The sequence below is a fragment of the Electrona antarctica genome (genome assembly GCF_951216825.1).
Source record: "Electrona antarctica genome assembly, contig: scaffold_131, whole genome shotgun sequence".
NCBI lineage: Eukaryota > Metazoa > Chordata > Actinopteri > Myctophiformes > Myctophidae > Electrona > Electrona antarctica.
Window position 1 is genome coordinate 210,808 of NW_027637453.1, and position 20,782 is coordinate 231,589.

The 20,782-nt window shown below is 47.4% G+C and overlaps 1 protein-coding gene across 2 annotated transcripts in view; it reads left to right on the plus strand.

Annotated features, from left to right (window-relative positions):
* The window catches only part of LOC306918922 (3',5'-cyclic-AMP phosphodiesterase 4C-like), an 88,368-nt gene extending 72,746 nt beyond the window's left edge, over window positions 1-15,622 (plus strand). Inside the window, exons 13-17 of one of the 2 annotated variants that reach the window (XR_013789438.1) lie at window positions 6,912-7,034; window positions 10,157-10,339; window positions 11,648-11,846; window positions 12,608-13,682; window positions 14,046-15,622. Coding sequence is in view for 1 of the 2 variants with exons in the window: in XM_079531760.1 (XP_079387886.1) it covers window positions 6,912-7,034; window positions 10,157-10,339; window positions 11,648-11,846; window positions 12,608-13,002 (900 nt within the window). In the remaining variant the exon portion in view is untranslated. Of the gene's footprint in view, window positions 1-6,911; window positions 7,035-10,156; window positions 10,340-11,647; window positions 11,847-12,607 lie in introns of both variants that reach the window. The other variant, XM_079531760.1, reaches the window with a different exon arrangement.
* The last annotated feature ends 5,160 nt before the right edge of the window (window positions 15,623-20,782 follow it).

The window sequence follows — 20,782 nt, forward strand, 5'->3', positions numbered from 1 at the left end:
CATGGTGAGGCCAGTCAGTGTAGGGTACAGGATGGTCATTGACATGGTGAGACCAGTCAGTGTAGGGTACAGGATGGTCATTGACATGGTGAGACCAGTCAGTGTAGGGTACAGGATGGTCATTGACATGGTGAGGCCACCGTCAGTGTAGGGTACAGGATGGTCATTGACATGGTGAGGCCACAGTCAGTGTAGGGTACAGGATGGTCATCGACATGGTGAGGCCACAGTCAGTGTAGGGTACAGGATGGTCGACATGGTGAGGCCACAGTCAGTGTAGGGTACAGGATGGTCATTGACATGGTGAGGCCACCGTCTGCTTCCTGGAGGACACACAATCAGTGTAGGGTACTTACTATAGTCTTGCGTAGCCAGACAACTATTCCACAATCTCTGCTATATAGAGTCTGGACCTACAGCCCCATGAGCTGAGTAAGCAATGCTATATAGAGTCTGGAACTATAGCCCCATGAGCTGAGTAAGGAATGCTATATAGAGTCTGGGACTATATCCCCCATGAGCTGAGTAAGGAATGCTATATAGAGTCTGGACCTACAGCCCCATGAGCTGAGTAAGCAATGCTATATAGAGTCTGGACCTACAGCCCCATGAGCTGAGTAAGCAATGCTATATAGAGTCTGGACCTACAGCCCCATGAGCTGAGTAAGCAATGCTATATAGAGTCTGGAACTATAGCCCCATGAGCTGAGTAAGGAATGCTATATAGAGTCTGGGACTATATCCCCCATGAGCTGAGTAAGGAATGCTATATAGAGTCTGGACCTACAGCCCCATGAGCTGAGTAAGCAATGCTATATAGAGTCTGGACCTACAGCCCCATGAGCTGAGTAAGCAATGCTATATAGAGTCTGGAACTATAGCCCCATGAGCTGAGTAAGGAATGCTATATAGAGTCTGGGACTATATCCCCCATGAGCTGAGTAAGGAATGCTATATAGAGTCTGGACCTACAGCCCCATGAGCTGAGTAAGGAAGGCTATATAGAGTCTGGACCTACAGCCCCATGAGCTGAGTAAGAAATGCTATATAGAGTCTGGACCTACAGCCTCATGAGCTGAGTAAGGAATGCTATATAGAGTCTGGAACTATAGCCCCATGAGCTGAGTAAGGAATGCTATATAGAGTCTGGAACTACAGCCCCCATGAGCTGAGTAAGGAATGCTATATAGAGTCTGGAACTACAGCCCCCATGAGCTGAGTAAGGAATGCTATATAGAGTCTGGACCTACAGCCCCATGAGCTGAGTAAGGAATGCTATATAGAGTCTGGACCTACAGCCCCATGAGCTGAGTAAGGAATGCTATATAGAGTCTGGACCTACAGCCCCATGAGCTGAGTAAGGAATGCTATATAGAGTCTGGACCTACAGCCCCATCAGCTGAGTAAGGAATGCTATATAGAGTCTGGAACTATAGCCCCATCAGCTGAGTAAGGAATGCTATTTAGAGTCTGGGACTATATCCCCCATGAGCTGAGTAAGGAATGCTATATAGAGTCTGGACCTACAGCCCCATGAGCTGAGTAAGGAATGCTATATAGAGTCTGGGACTATATCCCCCATGAGCTGAGTAAGGAATGCTATATAGAGTCTGGAACTATAGCCCCATGAGCTATGAACTATAGCCCCATGAGCTGAGTAAGGAAGGCTATATAGAGTCTGGACCTACAGCCCCATGAGCTGAGTAAGAAATGCTATATAGAGTCTGGACCTACAGCCTCATGAGCTGAGTAAGGAATGCTATATAGAGTCTGGAACTATAGCCCCATGAGCTGAGTAAGGAATGCTATATAGAGTCTGGAACTACAGCCCCCATGAGCTGAGTAAGGAATGCTATATAGAGTCTGGAACTACAGCCCCCATGAGCTGAGTAAGGAATGCTATATAGAGTCTGGAACTATAGCCCCATGAGCTATGAACTATAGCCCCATGAGCTATGAACTATAGCCCCATGAGTTATGAACTATAGCCCCATGAGCTGAGTAAGGAATGCTATATAGAGTCTGGACCTACAGCCTCATGAGCTGAGTAAGGAATGCTATATAGAGTCTGGACCTACAGCCCCATGAGCTGAGTAAGGAATGCTATATAGAGTCTGGACCTACAGCCCCATGAGCTGAGTAAGGAATGCTATATAGAGTCTGGAACTATAGCCCCATGAGCTATGAACTATAGCCCCATGAGCTGAGTAAGGAATGCTATATAGAGTCTGGACCTACAGCCCCATGAGCTGAGTAAGGAATGCTATATAGAGTCTGGACCTACAGCCCCATGAGCTGAGTAGTAACGGAAGCTGCCATTTCCGTTCACGAAAATATATTTTAAAATATCTTTAGAGGTTATTTTTTTTAATTTCCTTTTCTGCTAAGCAACAAGCTATATATGCTTAAATGTTTTCTATTCATATTAGAATAAATGTGCGCGACTGTAAAGACGAAACGGAAGTGGGGAGGAGGCTCCACTTCTGCTTTATCGCTTACTCATGAGACCTCTTCTGTTGGTCCAGACTGTATGATGGAGCATTCTGTTGGCCCAGACTGTATGATGGAGCATTCTGTTGGCCCAGACTGTATGATGGAGCATTATGTTGGCCCAGACTGTATGATGGAGCATTCTGTTGGTCCAGACTGTATGATGGAGCATTCTGTTGGCCCAGACTGTATGATGAAGCATTCTGTTGGCCCAGACTGTATGATGGAGCATTCTGTTGGCCCAGACTGTATGATGGAGCATTCTGTTGGTCCAGACTGTATGATGGAGCATTCTGTTGGTCCAGACTGTATGATGGAGCATTCTGTTGGCCCAGACTGTATGATGGAGCATTCTGTTGGTCCAGACTGTATGATGGAGCATTCTGTTGGTCCAGACTGTATGATGGAGCATTCTGTTGGTCCAGACTGTATGATGGAGCATTCTGTTGGTCCAGACTGTATGATGGAGCATTCTGTTGGTCCAGACTGTATGATGAAGCATTCTGTTGGCCCAGACTGTATGATGAAGCATTCTGTTGGCCCAGACTGTATGATGGAGCATTCTGTTGGCCCAGACTGTATGATGAAGCATTCTGTTGGCCCAGACTGTATGATGAAGCATTCTGTTGGTCCAGACTGTATGATGGAGCATTCTGTTGGCCCAGACTGTATGATGGAGCATTCTGTTGGCCCAGACTGTATGATGAAGCATTCTGTTGGTCCAGACTGTATGATGGAGCATTCTGTTGGCCCAGACTGTATGATGGAGCATTCTGTTGGCCCTTACTCATGATGAAGGTACTTACTAATAGACATGGTGAGACCACCGTCTGCCTCCTGGAGACTAGGTACTTACTAATAGACATGGTGAGACCACCGTCTGCTTCCTGGAGGACAGTTGTTCCCAAACCGTTTCATGTCAAGGACCCCCAGATTGACACAAATTACCCCGCGGACCCCCATTTGAAGAGACATGCCAGAGACCCCCCCATAAGAGAAGGTTTTTACGGCTCTAGCAGTGATTCTCAAACCGTTTAATTTCAAGGACCCCCCCGTTTGACATGCATTAGGCTACGGACCCCCCATTTAATGGCATTTCTATCTCTGGCACCCCCAATTTATATTGTTAAATCTATTTTAATTTAACTCTGAGAGTGTACAAATGGAACCATGTTCCATGTGTACACTCTCAGAGTTACAGACCCAGAAGGGTCCATTTGGTTCCTAACTATCATTTAGCTGGAGCCCCCCTGGAACTCCCTCAAGGACCCCTAGGGGTCCCCGGACCCCACTTTGGGAACCAGTGCTGTAGGACACAGTCGGTGTAGGGTACTTAGACGTTGGTTTCATGCCAATGCAACTTGTGCACAAAAAGATATTTGATCTTTTTGTGAACAAGTTGCATACTGGGACCTTACCAAGTTGCATTCTGGGACCTTACCAAGTTGCATTCTGGGACCTTACCAAGTTGCATTCTGGGACCTTACCAAGTTGCATTCTGGGACCTCACCATTAGCTTTAGAAACGGGTAGATTCATTGGTACCCCTGAGGAGGACAGAATGTGTTTAGTGTGTGATTTGGAAGAAATTGAAAATGAAATTATTTTTGTTTTACTGCCCATGATATTATGCATTAAGACACTTATTATTTTTTTAAATGACAACTATTTGTGTTAACTTTTTCTGGTTGGATGATTATGAAAAACTTGAATTTTGTTAGGAAAGGTATTGTTCTTTTAGCTGATTTCTTATGTAAAACTTGGGGGGAAAAGGCAGAATGTTTTGTTTGTTTGTATGCCAATGGCCCCTTAGCCGAGAGAGAGAGATGAAGCAGGGACCCTCAATGGCCCCTTAGCCGAGAGAGAGAGATGAAGCAGGGACCCTCAATGGCCCCTTAGCCGAGAGAGAGAGATGAAGCAGGGACCCTCAATGGCCCCTTAGCCGAGAGAGAGAGATGAAGCAGGGACCCTCAATGGCCCCTTAGCCGAGAGAGAGAGATGAAGCAGGGACCCTCAATGGCCCCTTAGCCGAGAGAGAGAGATGAAGCAGGGACCCTCAATGGCCCCTTAGCCGAGAGAGAGAGATGAAGCAGGGACCCTCAATGGCCCCTTAGCCGAGAGAGAGAGAGATGAAGCAGGGACCCTCAATGGCCCCTTAGCCGAGAGAGAGAGATGAAGCAGGGACCCTCAATGGCCCCTTAGCCGAGAGAGAGAGATGAAGCAGGGACCCTCAATGGCCCCTTAGCCGAGAGAGAGAGATGAAGCAGGGACCCTCAATGGCCCCTTAGCCGAGAGAGAGAGATGAAGCAGGGACCCTCAATGGCCCCTTAGCCGAGAGAGAGAGATGAAGCAGGGACCCTCAATGGCCCCTTAGCCGAGAGAGAGAGATGAAGCAGGGACCCTCAATGGCCCCTTAGCCGAGAGAGAGAGATGAAGCAGGGACCCTCAATGGCCCCTTAGCCGAGAGAGAGAGATGAAGCAGGGACCCTCAATGGCCCCTTAGCCGAGAGAGAGAGATGAAGCAGGGACCCTCAATGGCCCCTTAGCCGAGAGAGAGAGATGAAGCAGGGACCCTCAATGGCCCCTTAGCCGAGAGAGAGAGATGAAGCAGGGACCCTCAATGGCCCCTTAGCCGAGAGAGAGAGATGAAGCAGGGACCCTCAATGGCCCCTTAGCCGAGAGAGAGAGATGAAGCAGGGACCCTCAATGGCCCCTTAGCCGAGAGAGAGAGATGAAGCAGGGACCCTCAATGGCCCCTTAGCCGAGAGAGAGAGATGAAGCAGGGACCCTCAATGGCCCCTTAGCCGAGAGAGAGAGATGAAGCAGGGACCCTCAATGGCCCCTTAGCCGAGAGAGAGAGATGAAGCAGGGACCCTCAATGGCCCCTTAGCCGAGAGAGAGAGATGAAGCAGGGACCCTCAATGGCCCCTTAGCCGAGAGAGAGAGATGAAGCAGGGACCCTCAATGGCCCCTTAGCCGAGAGAGAGAGATGAAGCAGGGACCCTCAATGGCCCCTTAGCCGAGAGAGAGAGATGAAGCAGGGACCCTCAAGTATACATTCTTTATAAAATTGTCAAAAAGCAAACCAAGCAGGTGCTCGATGGAGATAATAATAATAATGTAAAGTAGGAGGACCAGTGGGACTAGAACACTAAAGACACGGCGGCGATCTGTTCATACTTGCCCTGATGAAGACTCAGTGGCGTGCACAGATAGACACTAGGGGGTGCTAGAGCTGTACTGTACAGTATGTGGACCATGGTGACATTGATCAATTCTTGGTAAAAAAAAAAAAGCTTCTAATATATTATTTATGCCCCAAAATCTATAAATCTCACAACCCTTGGGCTGCCACTCCCCCAAAAAGCCCTTTTGTGACATATATTCATATTTTTAAATCATCATTTTAATGCCTAAAGAAAAATCCGCGATTTACACACTATATCTCATTCTGACGGGGCAAGACTATAGTATTGGGACAATCAGACCTGATGGTGGCGGTAATGTCACCATTGTGCCGATTCTGACCAAAAGGAGCGAGTGAACGATGACCACATCCGGTTAGGATCAAAATATCCGGCAGTAGCTTTGCTAGTGTGCCACAATGAAAGATGTCCGGAATGCTAAGCTATCATCGTCTTTTTCATAACTAAGTCAAATTAAGCTCTAATCAAGCCCAAAACATCGCATTTTACGCAGCGATGCATGCGCAATCATGCGCGTGCGTGATCGACCATGCACGCGCGGATTTCGGCCGGTTTTAGGAACATTACATCGGACGTTAGCCAAATTAGCCAAAAAATGCAAAATTTTGCTACATTAAGGTCCCGATTAGGCTCCCGATTGACAGGCCGTCAATTCCGTCAACGGTAGGTCTGGATTTATTGATTAAATCCGTCAATTCCGTCAACGGGAGTCTAAGGGTTAACCTTTTGACTGCTCGGATCGCCGCCTTGTCTTCAATTATACCACAGGTCGTTTCGAGGAAGCAATCTGATTGGTTGAAACAGCCTTCTAGCCGTGGGTTGAACCAGCACCATTCACCACCTAATTCAGCTGCTCTGTTCTCCCAGAGCGCTAGCAAACTCGGTGGCTAGGCTAGCTAGTTTCTTGGGACATTTGTGGTCGTAGTGACTACATCTGTCATTAAAAACATATTTTTTTTCAGCGATTTTCTTAGTTTTAAGGGTAACTGTTGTATAATTGCAATATTACACTCGAGGGTGTGGTAACAACTTGGCAGCCCTGGTGTGGTTTAACGTGAGTATTGCCACTTCAGTGATGCTTGCGGAACTCGACTACGTCTCGTTCCTGACCGCATCACTGTCTGGCAATAATCACGTTAACCCACACCCTCTCGTGTAATATTGCTTAATTATAAAATTGTGTTGCAGACTTTTTCACTCATTTGGATGTGTGCAGGTGCTGGCCACAGACATGTCCAAAAACCTGAACATGCTGGCGGACTTGAAGACCATGGTGGAGACCAAGAAGGTGACCAGCCTGGGAGTCCTGCTGCTCGACAACTACTCTGACCGCATACAGGTTAGTAGGTTCTTATCAGCTGCGGCCATGGTTGCCAGTTCCCACCTGATGTTGTGTTGCTAGTCATGGTTGCCAGTTCCCACCTGATGTTGTGTTGCTAGTCATGGTTGCCAGTTCCCACCTGATGTTGTGTTGCTAGTCATGGTTGCCAGTTTCCACCTGGTGTTGTGTTGATAGTCATGGCTGCCAGTTTCCACCTGATGTTGTGTTGCTAGTCATGGTTGCCAGTTCCCACCTGATGTTGTGTTGCTAGTCATGGCTGCCAGTTCCCACCTGATGTTGTGTTGCTAGTCATGGCTGCCAGTTCCCACCTGATGTTGTGTTGCTAGTCATGGTTGCCAGTTCCCACCTGATGTTGTGTTGCTAGTCATGGCTGCCAGTTCCCACCTGATGTTGTGTTGCTAGTCATGGTTGCCAGTTCCCACCTGATGTTGTGTTGCTAGTCATGGCTGCCAGTTCCCACCTGATGTTGTGTTGCTAGTCATGGCTGCCAGTTCCCACCTGATGTTGTGTGGGAGTCCAGACTGCTCCAGACCGTACTGAATAACTGCTAGCTTACATAATGTCTTGAGGCTAGGACTGAAGTCTAAGACATACAGGTCACCAGGTGTTTGTGTTCCTCCATAGAGGATGACACGATCTCCCATCATGCAACAGCACATACTAAATGTGGGGGGTGGGCGTTTCCTCTTGGGCTCAACCTTCTTCCACGAGAAGGTCTCTGAACTGAATTTCCACAGATCATTTAAGTAGTTACCGTTCCAGCTACCAAATATGTACAGCTCTCCATTGTAGGTAAAGGCTGAATGCCAACGGCATTCTGGTAGAAGCTGTGTAGAAGGTGTGTCCAGCCATTGGTTGGTCTCTGTGTCAAACACTCTGATGGTGTCATAGTGCTGACCCCCCCAGCCTCCAAATACAAACATCTTTGTCCCGAAGATCGTAGCAGAGTGAAAACATGAATCAGGAGGTGGAGTTCCTCTGGTGTTAATTAAAGTCCAGACCATTGTGGTAGTGTCAAACTTGTAGATGTCATTAGTGAGTCCAGTCTGGGTTGTTAATCCTCCATGAATATACATGACCTTCCCCAACACACAGGCTGAGTGGTAGTACCTCCCCTTTGGAACAGTCCCAGAAACCTGTGGTTTGAACCATCTGTGGGCGTCGACATCAAAGGCATGGAGAACATTGCAGTAAGAATCCCACCCTCCCCAGAAGTAGACAATATATTCAACCAGTACACCTGTGTGTCCGTGTTCGATGGAAGGGGGTTTCTCTTTTACAGGTCTCACTGGGGTCCAGAGCAAAGTCACTGTGTTGAAGACCTGCACATCAATCTGATCCTCGTTGTTCTCGTCAGTGTTCCTTCCAAAGCAGTACAGCTGGTGTCTCACCGCTACAGCAACACAACGACCTTCCTTTGGTGATCCTTTCTGATGCAACGTCCAGGAAAGCATGTTTTAAGGGATAATGGTGAGCTGAAGTAAACCTGTTGGTTTCCTGCTCTGTAGAAGAGCTCAAGAGCCGAAGGGAAGGAGAGTCAAAGGAGTACACTTCTAGATGCTATGGTTGTTGGAACCTTGGTCGAAAGAGTGTTGAAGATAACGGTCTTGAAGATAACAGTCTTGAAGATAACAGTCTGGTAGAGATCTGTGTTGAAGATAACAGTCTAGAAGATAACAGTCTTGTAGAGATCTGTGTTGACGAGTTGAGTCTTGGAGAAGTCAAACTGACCTCTCTGAGGCTGCAGTGCTTTTTATCATACTGGCTGTGATTGTTGGTGTCATACTGGTGAGGTCATACCGGTGAGGTCATACTGGTGAGGTCATACTGGTGAGGTCATACCGGTGAGGTCATACTGGTGAGGTCATACCGGTGAGGTCATACCGGTGAGGTCACATCAGGGACCCCATATGTGGGCATGGCAGACCTGCTGGGAGGCCATGATGAGCAGTTGAGACGAAAACGTCCATATCCTTCTTTTCACTTCAGGCGTCGCCACGGAGCCACTGGGTCTTTACATATATATATTGAAATGTGTATTTCCTTTAGAGGATAGCCCCTTGAGATGTATCATCTCGTTTTAGTATTTTAAATATCTTCGATGGACTGGGTCCACTGTGCGGACCTGTCCAACCCCACCAAGCCCCTCCAGCTGTACTGTGTGTGTGTTGTAGGTTCTCCAGGACATGGTCCACTGTGCGGACCTGTCCAACCCCGCCAAGCCCCTCCAGCTGTACTGTGTGTGTGTTGTAGGTTCTCCAGAACATGGTCCACTGTGCGGACCTGTCCAACCCCGCCAAGCCCCTCCAGCTGTACTGTGTGTGTGTTGTAGTTCTCCAGAACATGGTCCACTGTGCGGACCTGTCCAACCCCGCCAAGCCCCTCCAGCTGTACTGTGTGTTTGTTGTAGGTTCTCCAGAACATGGTCCACTGTGCGGACCTGTCCAACCCTGCCAAGCCCCTCCAGCTGTACTGTGTGTGTGTTGTAGGTTCTCCAGAACATGGTCCACTGTGCGGACCTGTCCAACCCCGCCAAGCCCCTCCAGCTGTACTGTGTGTGTGTTGTAGGTTCTCCAGAACATGGTCCACTGTGCGGACCTGTCCAACCCCGCCAAGCCCCTCCAGCTGTACTGTGTGTGTGTTGTAGGTTCTCCAGAACATGGTCCACTGTGCGGACCTGTCCAACCCCGCCAAGCCCCTCCAGCTGTACTGTGTGTGTGTTGTAGGTTCTCCAGAACATGGTCCACTGTGCGGACCTGTCCAACCCCGCCAAGCCCCTCCAGCTGTACTGTGTGTGTGTTGTAGGTTCTCCAGAACATGGTCCACTGTGCGGACCTGTCCAACCCCGCCAAGCCCCTCCAGCTGTACTGTGTGTGTGTTGTAGTTCTCCAGAACATGGTCCACTGTGCGGACCTGTCCAACCCCACCAAGCCCCTCCAGCTGTACTGTGTGTGTGTTGTAGGTTCTCCAGAACATGGTCCACTGTGCGGACCTGTCCAACCCCGCCAAGCCCCTCCAGCTGTACTGTGTGTGTGTTGTAGTTCTCCAGAACATGGTCCACTGTGCGGACCTGTCCAACCCCACCAAGCCCCTCCAGCTGTACTGTGTGTGTGTTGTAGGTTCTCCAGAACATGGTCCACTGTGCGGACCTGTCCAACCCCACCAAGCCCCTCGAGCTGTACCGTCAGTGGACTGACCGCATCATGTTGGAGTTCTTCACGCAGGGAGACCGCGAGAGAGACGAGGCCATGGACATCAGCCAACATTGTGACAAACACAACGCCTCTGTGGAGAATATCCAGGTAATGTACTGTTCAAAAGGTTTAGGGATAAGGGGTTTAGCGGTGATGCAAATGGAGCCTTACACGTTTCATCCTCTGTGTGTTCATCCATTTAGACCTACATGTTTCATCCTCTGTGTGTTCATCCATTTAGACCTGAGACCAGATTCTACAAAATAAATCCTGTGTTTTGGAAATACCTCTGTTTCTATATCAGTATAGTATATTCTATATCAAACTATTTCATGTCAAGGAACGCCAGAATTAGATGTAAATGTGCCACCGACCCACATCTGAAAATATGTAGTTCCAGGGAGCCCACCAGAAGCAAATATTACAGTCAAAAACATTTGCTGTGAAAGAATATACAAGATTTGCGCCACATTTTCAAGATTTTTCAAAAGAATAGCAGATCTACAAGCTTGAAAATCTGCAATTTTTTCAACAGATAAAGTTTAAAATGATGTTTATGAAGTGGTTAAAAGCTATAATAAGGCGACACTAGCATGTCTGAGAGGTCATTTTGACTTTTTTTATTTTATTTTAAAGTTGACTATCTTTACCCATGAAGCTTTCAGAAGGTTCCCCTTCCATGACCATCATCATCATCTCAGAAATGTTTTGACATCAGAAACATTTTCTAAATATGAATTTAAGCACATGCTAGTGTTAATAACAGGTTGATTCCTATTTCAATGGGTTCATAGACTACGCCACCCTCTGGGTGTTTATAACAGGTTGGGTTCATAGACTACGCCACCCTCTGTGTGTCTCAACAGGTTGGGTTCATAGACTACGCCACCCTCTGTGTTTATAACAGGTTGGGTTTATAGACTACGCCACCCTCTGTGTGTTTATAACAGGTTGGGTTCATAAACTACGCCACCCTCTGTGTGTCTCAACAGATTGGGTTTATAGACTACGCCACCCTCTGTGTGTTTATAACAGGTTGGGTTCATAGACTACGCCACCCTCTGTGTGTCTCAACAGGTTGGGTTCATAAACTACACCACCCTCTGTGTCTCAACAGGTTGGGTTCATAGAGTACGCCACACTCTGTGTGTTTATAACAGGTTGGGTTCATAAACTACGCCACCCTCTGTGTGTTTATAACAGGTTGGGTTTATAGACTACGCCACCCTCTGTGTGTTTATAACAGGTTGGGTTCATAGACTACGCCACCCTCTGTGTGTTTATAACAGGTTGGGTTCATAGACTACGCCACCCTCTGTGTTTATAACAGGTTGGGTTTATAGACTACGCCACCCTCTGTGTGTTTATAACAGGTTGGGTTCATAAACTACGCCACCCTCTGTGTGTTTATAACAGCTTGGGTTCATAGACTTCGTGGTCCACCCTCTGTGGGAGACGTGGGGGGACCTGGTCCACCCAGACGCTCAGGACATCCTGGACACTCTGATGGACAACAGGCGCTTTTACCAGAGCATGATCCCCCGCAGCCCCCCCCCTCCCCCCGACAGCCCGCCAGGAGACCACTCCCCCTCTGACCACCAAGCCTCCGTCCAAGGTTAGTATATAGTTAACTAAAACTATAACAAAAAATGAAGCTAAAATTATTAAAAGAAAATCCGTTAACTGAACTAAATAAATACTAGAAAAGGAATAATTCATTGAAACTGTATTGTGTGTTTAGAAAACTAACTAAAACTAACTGAAATAATAGAAAAAATGCCCTTAGTTTTAGTTTTTGTCAATTTATTTATATTTTTTAAATGCTATCTTTTCTTGAGGTTTTATTACACAATACTTAAAGGAAAACTTCACCCTTTTTGCAAAACAATATATGTTAATGACGTTTAGAAGATTTAGAACACTTTCCTGGGGGTCTTTATGTGTGTAATATGTGGTTTTAGATCTTTTAGATTTTAGCAGTGAGCCCAGTGTCTCTGATGTCATTGACACTGGGCTCACTTCATTCCTGGACTACAATCTAAAGTATCTAAAACCACATATTACACATAAAGACCCCCAGGAAAGTGTTCTAAATCTTCTAAACGTCATTAACATATATTGTTTTGCAAAAAGGGTGAAGTTTCCCTGTAATAGAACTGGCCCTTTTCAATCCTAACACCTGACTAATTTGCCAGGTGCAGGATTGAAAAGGGCCAAAAAAAACTATAACTAATAATAACTAACTAAAACTAAGCGTTGTCACAACAATAACTAAATAAAAACTAGCAAACCTGCTCTAAAAGTAAAACTTACTGAATTAGAAAAAAGAAGAAGTCAGAACTAACTCAACCTATTCTCCCCTTGCCTCCATCTCAGCTGACGCCAACTCATCATCATCATCATCGTTGATATCGATGGCGGCGACAGCAGCGACGTCACAGGGAGCGTCCGGCGAGAAGTTCCAGTTTAAACTCGCCCTGAAGGAGGAAGAGGAGGAGGAAGAGGAGGAGCAGGAGGCGGGGTCTGAGCTGCAGAGCTCCGCCCCCGAGGTAGAGGAGGAGTCACAGCCGCCCACGCCGGGGGGCGGTGTTAGCGGCGGCGGCGGCGGCAGATACAGGCCCCTCTCCCCCCACCCCTCTCCTCGGGGGTCCCTCCCCCTGGCCCCCGCCGTCACGCCCCCCTCCCCCCCCGTCATGCCGGCCCGGAGGACATCCCAAAGGGGCGTGGTGGTGGTAGACCCCCCCCTCGGTGAGGAGGAGGGGGGCACATAACCCCCCCCATCCCCATCCCCACACCTGGAGAAGGAGACACGTGTCTGTCTGTCTGTCTGTAGTCACACTGGAGTATCACAAACGGATTTACAAACACACAAAAGGAATTAAGCCTGAGTTACAGATCTGCTATTTTTATTTATTTATATTTTTTCCGGTGGATGACAACCGAGGCCTAAATGTGGTGGCAGACGAGAATGGGACGAGTCTGTTTTTAATTTGGTCCCAGAATCACAAAAGGAGAATTACGGACCAACACTTTTTTTTATTACAATAATCAGATGTTATTGTGTCCGAGGACGAAGTGGTACAGCTGAAACATTACAACACTCCAAACGCAGCTCCGACCGACCGTGTGCGGTGGAGGGATAACGCTGAAAAAACAATACTAAAACATTGTTAGACAACATTGTAGACTGTATTTGTCTTTCAGAGTTTCCTATAACTTTCCACTGTCATTATTTTGTTGTCCCAAATGGAGTGCCGTAGCGTTGCAACCTGCCGTCAAACTGCACTGCCTTCAAATCTACTGGGCCTTCAAATCTACTGCCCAGGCCTTCAAATCTACTGCCCAGGCCTTCAAATCTACTGCCCAGGCCTTCAAATCTACTGCCCAGGCCTTCAAATCTACTGCCCAGGCCTTCAAATCTACTGCCCAGGCCTTCAAATCTACTACCCAGGCCTTCAAATCTACTGGGCCTTCAAATCTACTGCCCAGGCCTTCAAATCTACTGGGCCTTCAAATCTACTGCCCAGGCCTCCAAATCTACTGGGCCTTCAAATCTACTGCCCAGGCCTTCAAATCTACTGGGCCTTCAAATCTACTGCCCAGGCCTCCAAATCTACTGGGCCTTCAAATCTACTGCCCAGGCCTTCAAATCTACTGGGCCTTCAAATCTACTGCCCAGGCCTCCAAATCTACTGGGCCTTCAAATCTACTGCCCAGGCCTTCAAATCTACTGGGCCTTCAAATCTACTGCCCAGGCCTTCAAATCTACTGGGCCTTCAAATCTACTGCCCAGGCCTCCAAATCTACTGCCCAGGCCTCCAAATCCGCTGCCCAGTGCCAGATGTTTCTACTGCCCTCTACTCACACAATGCGTCACGTCTTCCTCCACACAACGCTCAGATCGGAGGAGCGCCCCCTGGAGGACGGAGGAAATATCTGTTGTTTTTCATTAGTTTTTAGGGTTCTTTGCACCGTGAAACGTCTGGGATGTGAAGGAACGGAGACCGTGGAGGCGTGAGAATGTTTGAACGGAACTTTTGAAGCAAATAGTGCAAACGATCAAATGAACAAAATGAACAAATGAACAAACGAACAAACAATCAAATGACCGACGAGAGACGCGACGTAAACCTCAGAACGATGAAATGACCGGCGACGTAAACCTCAGAACGATGAAATGACCGGCGACGTAAACCTCAGAACGATGAAATGACCGGCGACGTAAACCTCAGAACGATGAAATGACCGGCGACGTAAACCTCAGGGCTTTGACGATAAAGGATGATTGTAATGTAGCACAAACGGAGCGCAGCGGTGGGTTCCTCCTTCCTGCTGCTGCGGCTCCCCCTGGTGGCCAGTTCTTCCCACTGCGCCTCCACCTCCACAAAACTGAACAGATTATTTATTTGCGTGTCTCGTCTCTCGTCTGTGTTCGACACACACACACACACACACACACACACACACACACACACACACACACACACACACACACACCACACACACACCACACACACACACACACACACACACACACAGAGAGCCCGGGTCCTCCTTGGGGGGGCGCCAAAGTTCACATGATGTTTTGGAGGGTTCAAACATGTCGCACAACAAACATCACTCACATGTTTCTTTCTGTCATTCTCTGCCTATCGATATGATGTCATATCGGTCCAGTTTATTTATTTTAAAAAATAGCTAATATGGCCTGATCTACAAGCCTCTAGGGGGCCATCTACAAGCTCACACACCACACCGCTTTGAGCTGCGTTGTGAGCTTGTAGATTGGCTATTTTCACCACTTCTAATTTATGGAACTTCTTAGATTTTTTATTTTATTTCTTCGCGAAATTACTGAAAGAAAATAAAATCATTGAATTAGTTTTTTTAATTTGATTAAGATTTTAGCTTCCATTCATGAAAGCAAAACTATTTTATTCAAGAATTAGTTTTTAATTTGATTAAGATTATTCCTTTTTTTCGGGAATGTATCTTGAAAATGTTTAGAAATGATGTAGGAGATAAATAATTATAAGGGACCCAAAAACTGGTGTCCACGACCCACTATACGGGTCCCGACCCACTGTTTGGGAACCAGTGCTCTGGGGCTTGAGTGGCTTTCATGTCTGGAAACCAATGTGCGTGCGTGCGTGCGTGCGTGCGTGCGTGCGTTTGTCAGATGTTAGAAAGGGGGTGGAGCTCCAAGGACAAAGGGTTGGGAACCGCCATCAGAATCTTTACATGTATTTCTTTGCAGTAATTATTGTACTGATCAGTATCGTGTCCCGATAGTTGTGTTCTGACTTTAATTGTATGATTATTGTTTTTATGACGTACTGTTTTTTTTATTTAATGATGATGTCACCGTTTTAGATTAAACATTTTACTATGTTTTGATGTGCTTCAAATCAGGGTGCCATCCACAGTAGCACTTTACAGCTGTCTGTCTGTCTGCCTGTCTGTCTGTCTGTCTGTCTGTCTGCCATCCAGTCACTAAGGGCTATCATACTCCAGCCAGCACCACACTGCCCTCCAGAGGCCAAGAGCAGCAACAGCAACCATATTCAGCCCTATCTCCAGTCCTGTCTGCTCTGCTGCCGTTTATAACTTCACTTATTCCTAATTAAACCTCGACTAATCATCTTTCAGACATAAAGAAGAAGCGATTATGTTAATTCAACCTCAACCAATCATCTTTCGGACGTAAAGAAGAAGCGGTTTGTGTTTTTATCGCTCAGTAGAGCACAGAGTAACACATTAAAGCCGCCACAGTGTGGCGCTGTTGGAGCTGCCTTCATGCAGTATTTTCGTAGAGGTTGTTTTGTGTTGGATTATCGTGAATCAAATCATGGAGAAGAGTCTCGTTTGGATGGTTTTCAGAACTAATGAATGAGAAAACGTTCTAATTGATTGAGTTGTTTTCTTCTCTCTTCTATCTTGACCAAATCGATTAGCGTACAGAGCTGTCGCGCAAAATCAGCGATCTACAAGCTTGCAGATCGTCCTTTTCCAGCATCTTGAATGTCTTGATTAGCGGTTCTTGTTTACGATCGATTTAACCCATTTGATTTGATTTTTAGGTTTTTAATTTGGATCTCTTTTAGCCTTTCGGCTAATCTTCCAAGAGTCCAGAAATAATTTAGACCTGAGGACAATTCTATAAATGCCTTCTAAATGCTAAGAAACCTTTCCATGTAAGGACCTCCAATAATATCTGTATTTGGCCGCCGACCCCCATCTGAAAATAATTGTTCCAGGGACCCCCCAGCTATTGAAAAGTAGCAGACCTACAAGCTCGTAGCGCGGCACCGAGTGCCGCACTACGAGCTTGTAGGTCTGCTATTTTTTAAAAATCGTGAAATGTGGCGCAAATCTTTGAATATATATTATTTCAGAGCGAACGTTTTTAACTCAAATCTTTGCTTCCAGGGGGGTGGGGTCCCTGGAACAACAGCTGGGGACGGGGGGGGGGGGGGGGTCCCTGGAACAACAGCTGGGGACGGGGGACGGGGGTCCCTGGAACAACAGCTGGGGACGGGGGGGGGGTCCCTGGAACAACAGCTGGGGACGGGGGGGGGGGGGGGGGTCCCTGGAACAACAGCTGGGGACGGGGGGGGGGGGGTCCCTGGAACAACAGCTGGGGACGGGGGGGTCCCTGGAACAACAGCTGGGGACGGGGGGACGGGGGGGTCCCTGGAACAACAGCTGGGGACGGGGGGGGGGTCCCTGGAACAACAGCTGGGGACGGGGGGGGGGGGGGGGGTCCCTGGAACAACAGCTGGGGACGGGGGGACGGGGGGTCCCTGGAACAACAGCTGGGGACGGGGGGGTCCCTGGAACAACAGCTGGGGACGGGGGGACGGGGGGTCCCTGGAACAACAGCTGGGGACGGGGGGGGGGGTCCCTGGAACAACGGGGGGGGGGGGGGGGGGTCCCTGGAACAACAGCTGGGGACGGGGGGGGGGTCCCTGGAACAACAGCTGGGGACGGGGGGGGGTCCCTGGAACAACAGCTGGGGACGGCGGGGGGGGGGGGGGTCCCTGGAACAACAGCTGGGGACGGCGGCCGAATACATAGAATTTTGCGGATCCTGGGCATGAAAAACTTTCAGAACAACTGACAGCAACAGGGTTTCTATAGCAACAGGGTTTCTATGTCAGGATCTAGAAGGCATGTCGTCCTCAGGTCTAAATGGGTTAAAAACCCCAATAAAGTGTTTCTTGTGTCCATCATTAAAACAAAAGGGGTGAAGTGGCCCTTTAAAGGGGTGAAGTGGCCCTTTAAAGGGGTGAAGTGGCCCTTTAAAAGGGGTGAAGTGGCCCTTTAAAGGGCCTTTAAAGGGGTGAAGTGGCCCTTTAAAAGGGGTGAAGTGGCCCTTTAAAAGGGGTGAAGTGGCCCTTTAAAGGGGTGAAGTGGCCCTTTAAAGGGGTGAAGTGGCCCTTTAAAAGGGGTTTAGTGGCCCTTTAAAGGGGTGAAGTGGCCCTTTAAAAGGGGTGAAGTGGCCCTTTAAAGGGGTGAAGTGGCCCTTTAAAAGGGGTGAAGTGGCCCTTTAAAGGGGTGAAGTGGCCCTTTAAAGGGGTGAAGTGGCCCTTTAAAAGGGGTTGAAGTGGCCCTTTAAAGGGCCTTTAAAGGGGTGAAGTGGCCCTTTAAAAGGGGTGAAGTGGCCCTTTAAAAGGGGTGAAGTGGCCCTTTAAAGGGGTGAAGTGGCCCTTTAAAAGGGGTGAAGTGGCCCTTTAAAAGGGGTGAAGTGGCCCTTTAAAGGGCCTTTAAAGGGGTGAAGTGGCCCTTTAAAGGGGTGAAGTGGCCCTTTAAAGGGGTGAAGTGGCCCTTTAAAAGGGGTGAAGTGGCCCTTTAAAGGGGTGAAGTGGCCCTTTAAAAGGGTGAAGTGGCCCTTTAAAAGGGGTGAAGTGGCCCTTTAAAGGGGTGAAGTGGCCCTTTAAAAGGGGTGAAGTGGCCCTTTAAAAGGGTGAAGTGGCCCTTTAAAGGGGTGAAGTGGCCCTTTAAAAGGGTGAAGTGGCCCTTTAAAGGGCCTTTAAACGGGTGAAGTGGCCCTTTAAAGGGGTGAAGTGGCCCTTTAAAGGGCCTTTAAAGGGGTGAAGTGGCCCTTTAAAGGGGTGAAGTGGCCCTTTAAAAGGGGTGAAGTGGCCCTTTAAAGGGGTGAAGTGGCCCTTTAAGTGGCCCTTTAAAGGGGTGAAGTGGCCCTTTAAAGGGGTGAAGTGGCCCTTTAAAAGGGGTGAAGTGGCCCTTTAAAGGGGTGAAGTGGCCCTTTACATCCAGAATCCTTCAGATGAACATCAGTTGGTGAATTAATGAATCTACACAGCTTTCTGTAGATTCAGTGGTTTTCAACCAGTGTAAAATGAAACCATATGGACCCTTTTACGGGTCCATTTGGTTTCATTTTACGCTCTCAAGTGTTAAATGTTTGCTAAACATCTGCATTTCTTCATTTACAAGAAGTTCTACCCAATAGATTGTAGAATAGTTGTTATTCTGATCAATTCAGAATTGTGGACAAAATTGTATCCAACAAAATATTCTTTAGTTTTGGGTCTGAGAGGCTAAATGTCATCAAATGGTGGTCCGTGGCTCAAATGGGTCTGAGAGGCTAAATGTCATCAAATGGTGGTCCGTGGCTCAAATGGGTCTGAGAGGCTAAATGTCATCTAATGGTGGTCCGTGGCTCAAATGGGTCTGAGAGGCTAAATGTCATCAAATGGTGGTCCGTGGCTCAAATGGGTCTGAGAGGCTAAATGTCATCAAAATGTGGTCCGTGGCTCAGATGCAGAATACATAATGATGGGCCTTGATATCAAAAGGGTTGAAAATCACTGATTTAGATGATTGTCATCAGCTGATTCTATATGTTTCTACTTCGGTGGTAACACATTAAACCCACCACAGTGTGGCGCTGTTGGAGCTGCCTTCATACAGTATTTTCGTAGAGGTTGTTTTGTGTTCGATTACCGTAAATCAAATCATAGAGAATAGTCTCTTTTGGATCATCCAATGGTCCCCAGGTGGTCCCCATACAGCTAAATGATGGAAGAGTTGGTAACCAAATGGACCCTTATTAGCTCTTTAACTCTTGAGAGTGTAAAATGAAACAAACCTGGACCAAACTACAAGCTCGTATCGCGGCACCGAGTGCCGTGATACGAGCTTGTATAGATCTACTATTTTTAAGAAATCGTGAAAATGGCGCACAAATTTGGAATATATCATTTATAATATAGATATAGCCTATTATAAATTATTGGTATCACCGTCCATGTTGTTGTGCAGAAATATTATGATTATTATCACACGTCTCATGAGATGAAGTACTGTAAAATATAAATGAGATCAAAGTATACATCTGACACTCCCAATGAGTTTATGAAGGAAATTATAAGTACATTTTTCTTATTGGAGAATTCTCCTTTTTAAGCCAAAAAGATTCTCTTGACCTTTTATGTTTTATGTGTAAAATGCCAATAAATGATTTCACATCAGACTGGCCCTGGTTTGTTGCTGCATGTTGTTTGATGTCTGAGGTGGGCGGGTCTTTCAGTATACCTTGACGATGCACTGACAAAAATAATTATTGCTATGTATGTCCCCCGTTATTTTATAATTAAAAGCTAAATGTTGTTCTAATCTCATGTGGTTTGATTTATTCTGTTATCGCATCTGTCATTAAGCCACTATTATCCCCAGCTAAATGAAAGTTTGGAACCAATTGGCCCCTAAATAATCATTTATTTTTCAATACAAATTGGGGTCCCAGCGAAAGAAATTCCATTCAATGGCATTGAAATTAAACCTTGAAACCACGCAGGCTAATGAGTATCATTATGGGGGTCCACAGGCTAATGAGTATCATTATGGGGGTCCGCAGCCTAATGAGTATCATTATGGGGGTCCACAGGCTAATGAGTATCATTATGGGGGTCCACAGGATAATGAGTATCATTATGGGGGTCCACAGGATAATGAGTATCATTATGGGGGTCCACAGGCTAATGAGTATCATTATGGGGGTCCACAGGCTAATGAGTATCATTATAGGGGTCCACAGGCTAATGATTATCATTATGGGGGTCCACAGGCCAATGAGTATCATTATGGGGGTCCACAGGATAATGAGTATCATTATGGGCCCCATAATATGGGGGTCCACAGGGAGGGAGGGAGGGAGAGAGACAGAGAGAGAGAGAGGGAGGGAGTGAGTGAGTGAGAGAGAGAGAGAGGGAGGGAGGGAGGGAGGGAGGGAGAGAGAGAGAGAGAGAGAGAGAGAGGGAGGGAGTGAGAGAGAGAGAGAGAGAGAGAGAGAGGGAGGGAGGGAGGGAGGGAGGGAGGGAGAGAGAGAGAGAGAGAGAGAGAGAGAGAGGGAGGGAGAGAGAGAGAGAGAGAGAGGGAGGGAGGGAGTGAGGGAGTGAGAGAGAGAGAGGGAGGGAGGGAGAGAGAGAGAGAGAGAGAGGGAGGGAGGGAGTGAGGGAGAGAGAGAGAGAGAGAGGGAGGGAGGGAGGGAGAGAGAGAGAGAGAGAGGGAGGGAGTGAGGGAGTGAGA